A 3,782-nucleotide genomic window follows, 5' to 3' on the forward strand; every position below is an offset into this window, starting at 1 on the left:
AGTTCATCTTGACACTGGATATTATCATCATTTACATCCTTAGGAACTTAATAGTGGATCCCACCAAAATGTTTTCTCAGACTTTTTTTTAAATTTATTTTTTATTTATTTGATTTTGTGTGCTTCATTTAAATAAAATTTGATACTTAAATAGTTTTGATTCATTTAATATTAACCAGGCAATAAAACTGAAAATATGCATTCATGCAAGAGAAACTGTAAGGTGAAATACAGATGAAAGAACAAAGATGAGGAAACATTATATTGTATATTCAATAAATGTCTATTAACCACCTCTCATGTGCCAAAAAATAAATTGTGCTAAGGAAAGGGTGGTGGGGTAGGTGTTACCCTCATAGATTTTATAAGCTAAGTACATAGTCATCAGAGTCTATGATAGGTTAACTCCTTCTCTCTTCTTTAGTTATTCAAAGACATCTGCCTTACTAAAGTCACTGCTGATGCTACCTTATAACAGCAGCTACCTCTCTGTCGAACTCTCGGACTTCATCCTGAATTGCTTTGTCAGGTCCCCCAGCTGGCAGCACTGGCTGTCTCTGCCCCTCAGCCTCCTCTTCTTCCTGGCCATGGGAGCCAATGCCACCCTCTTGATCACTGTCTGGCTGGAGGCCTCTCTGCACGAACCCATGTACTACTTACTCAGTCTCCTCTCCCTGTTGGACATTGCACTCTGCCTCACCGTCATCCCCAAGGTCCTGGCCATATTCTGGTTTGACCTCAAGTCCATCAGCTTCTATGCCTGCTTCCTCCAGATGTACATCATGAATTGCTGTCTCGGCATGGAGTCCTGCACATTCATGGTCATGGCCTATGACCGCTATGTAGCTATCTGCCACCCACTGAGGTACCCATCCATCATCACTGACCAATTTGTAGCTAAGGCTGCTATTTTTATTTTGGCCAGGAATGCATTTCTTACTATGTTCATTCCCATTCTCTCTGCCCGGCTCCATTATTGTGGAAAACATATAATTGAAAACTGTATCTGTGCCAACCTCTCTGTGTCCAAGCTCTCCTGTGATAACGTTTTCCTTAACAAAATGTACCAGTTAATTGTGGCCTGGACTCTTCTGGGCTCTGACCTCATCCTCATCTTCCTCTCCTATACCTTCATTCTAAGAGCTGTTCTTAGACTCAAGGCAAAAGGGGCAGCTGCCAAAGCTCTGAGCACATGTGGCTCCCACTTCATTCTCATCCTTTTCTTCAGCACCATCCTTCTGGTTTTTGTTTTTACCCATATTGCCAAGAAAAAAATTTCCCCTGATATCCCCATCTTACTCAATGTCCTACACCATGTAATTCCTGCAGCTCTCAACCCCATTGTCTATGGAGTACGAACCCAGGAGATTAAAGAGGGGATTGGGAAAATACTGAGGAGAGTGGGAAAGAGCAGTAACTAATTTTGTTCTAGCTTGAGTTTTCTCAACCACGACCACTCAAATCACAGTTGCAAAGCAAGAACTTGGAGATAAAATTGCAATCCTCATCATTTCTCTGGACAGGTCTGAAGATATGAACTGCATGGTTTCCTCTTACCTCCAGTCAAATCACATCTCTTACCTTCCATCATTTTCAGAAAGTGGCAAAGGATATAGATGTAAAAGTCTCATCATGGTACCCAGACCAGGGGCTATGAATTTTCATGAGGCGATTATCATACTTCATTGTCTGTTCTTGAATGAAGTCCTTTTAGAGTCAGTGTGATGGAAAATCCATACTCACTTAAATATGTGTGGCTTATGGGAAGTATCAGAACTTAAAGACAGTGAATTGACTTTGAAAAAGTAAAATGAGATTTAAAACAGCTGTTAAAAAAATGTTGAAAATAACCATTATGCTTTAACCTTTCCCTCAGGCATTCAAATAGTTATTTTATGTCCAGCATTGATCTGGAAAATGGAACTCTAACATACATAAATCTTGATCCTATTACTCTAAAGTCCTGGAGGTGAGAGCCAAAAACATGTAAAATTACTGTAATAAGAATTAATTAAAACACATAAATAACCCCAGAGGAGAGGGGGATTCATTTCTGTAGGTGGGCACTCCTTTATATATCTGATCTCCTTCAGTCCTTCAGTCAAAACTGCCTCCCTAACAGATTCTCAAAAATATGAACCACATTTCTGTCTCTGGGACTTTTGCTTGTTGTTCCTCTGGACATATAGCTCCTTCCCTCAGGTCCATTGGGTCTCCATAACCACAGTATTTAAAAATAGTATCCAACAAAAAAAGGGAGTCAAGATAGCAGAGGAGTAGCAGACTGAGATGACATTGGGTCGCAGTTCAGCTAGATAGTTATCAAACCATTCTGAACACCTACAAACAGAACAGGAGATCAAAGAGAAGAGTGCAAATCTAGAAACAGAAAATCAACCACTTTCTGAAAAGTAGGACTTGCAGAGAAGCAAATCCCAAACCACTGGAAGACAGATTGTGATGAGAGGGGCTGGCTCCTGGCAAGTGGTGGAGCAACTAAGCACAAAATCTGAACTTTTAGAATTCTGCTTCATTGAGGGATATCACTCCAGAGGCTAAGCATGGGTGAAGCCCTCATGGGGACAGTGTGGTCTCAGGTCCCACAGGGTCACTGAAGGATCAGGGGTGTGTGAGTGTAGCAGAGCTCACAAATATCAGAGCAGGGAAGCTGACTACAGAGATGGAGCAAAGGAGTGAGTTCTCAGCTTAAACTGTGATCAGCTCTTTGAGCAGGGCCCCCCACAAGTGGCAGATCTGGAGAGTCTCACCTTCCTGCTCTGGAGTAGAAGTGTGGCAGGAATATTCTGAGTTTGGAGACTCAAAATACAGGTGCACACCAGAGATAGAAATGCTCAGTCACAGGGTGGGTGAGCTCAGAGCGCAACCAGAGACTAGGGAGATGGGAGTGACTGACCACTTTTCTCCAAGGGTGCACTGAGGGGTGGGACCACGAGCTCTCAACTCCTCCAAGCTGGAGATTGGGAGGGACCATTTTCACTCCTCTCCTCCAGAGCTCTATGGAAAGCATTCAGGGAAAAAACTCCCAAAAGCACCTGAGCAGATTCCTTAGCCCGGCCCCTGGCAAGGGCAGTGCAATTCCACCTCTGGCAAGGACACTGGAGAATCACTACAACAGGTCCCTCATTTGGAAGCTCAGCAAGAACATCCAGCCACACCAAGCTCACTGATCAAGGAGAGGAACGGAATTCCAGAGGATGGGAAAGTAAAGCGCAAAATTCATGGATTTCTCCCCATGATTCTTTAGTCTTGCAAAGTTAATTAAATTTTTTTATTTTTTTTTTCTTATTCCATTTTTTTAACTTTTCCTCATTCCTCTTTTAATGTTTTTTAACTAGTTTATCTTAACAATGCCTTTCTAATATATATATATATATATATATATATTTAAACATTCATTATTACAGTCATATTTTGTCCTTCATTGTATCTACCTTTATTTTTTGTATACATATACGTTTTTTTCTTCTAAAATCTTGGGATACAATTTCTTCTAATAGATCAAAATATACTGTAAATCTAGCGCAGGGCTATGTTCCAGTTTCCAGACAGAGCAAATTCCCTCCATTTTATTTTTCTTTCTTTTTCCAAACAACATATCAATTCCTTTTTTAGAATTTTTTTAAATTTTCATCTTTACAGTCATGTTTACCCCTATTCATCGTGTTTACACTTATTTTATATATATATATATATATATATATATATATATATATATATAAAATTACATATATATTTTTTAAGTTCTTTAATTTTTTTCTACT

The 3,782-nt window shown here is 40.0% G+C and overlaps 1 protein-coding gene across 1 annotated transcript; it reads left to right on the forward strand.

Moving 5' to 3' along the window:
* The first annotated feature begins 461 nt into the window (after window positions 1–461).
* On the forward strand, window positions 462–1,421 carry LOC116599820 (olfactory receptor 56A3-like). Its single transcript, XM_032359786.1, has one exon. The coding sequence runs from the start codon at window positions 462–464 to the stop codon at window positions 1,419–1,421; it is 960 nt and encodes a 319-aa protein (XP_032215677.1).
* The last annotated feature ends 2,361 nt before the right edge of the window (window positions 1,422–3,782 follow it).

The sequence above is a fragment of the Mustela erminea genome, chromosome 9 (genome assembly GCF_009829155.1).
Source record: "Mustela erminea isolate mMusErm1 chromosome 9, mMusErm1.Pri, whole genome shotgun sequence".
In the NCBI taxonomy this organism is placed as follows: domain Eukaryota; kingdom Metazoa; phylum Chordata; class Mammalia; order Carnivora; family Mustelidae; genus Mustela; species Mustela erminea.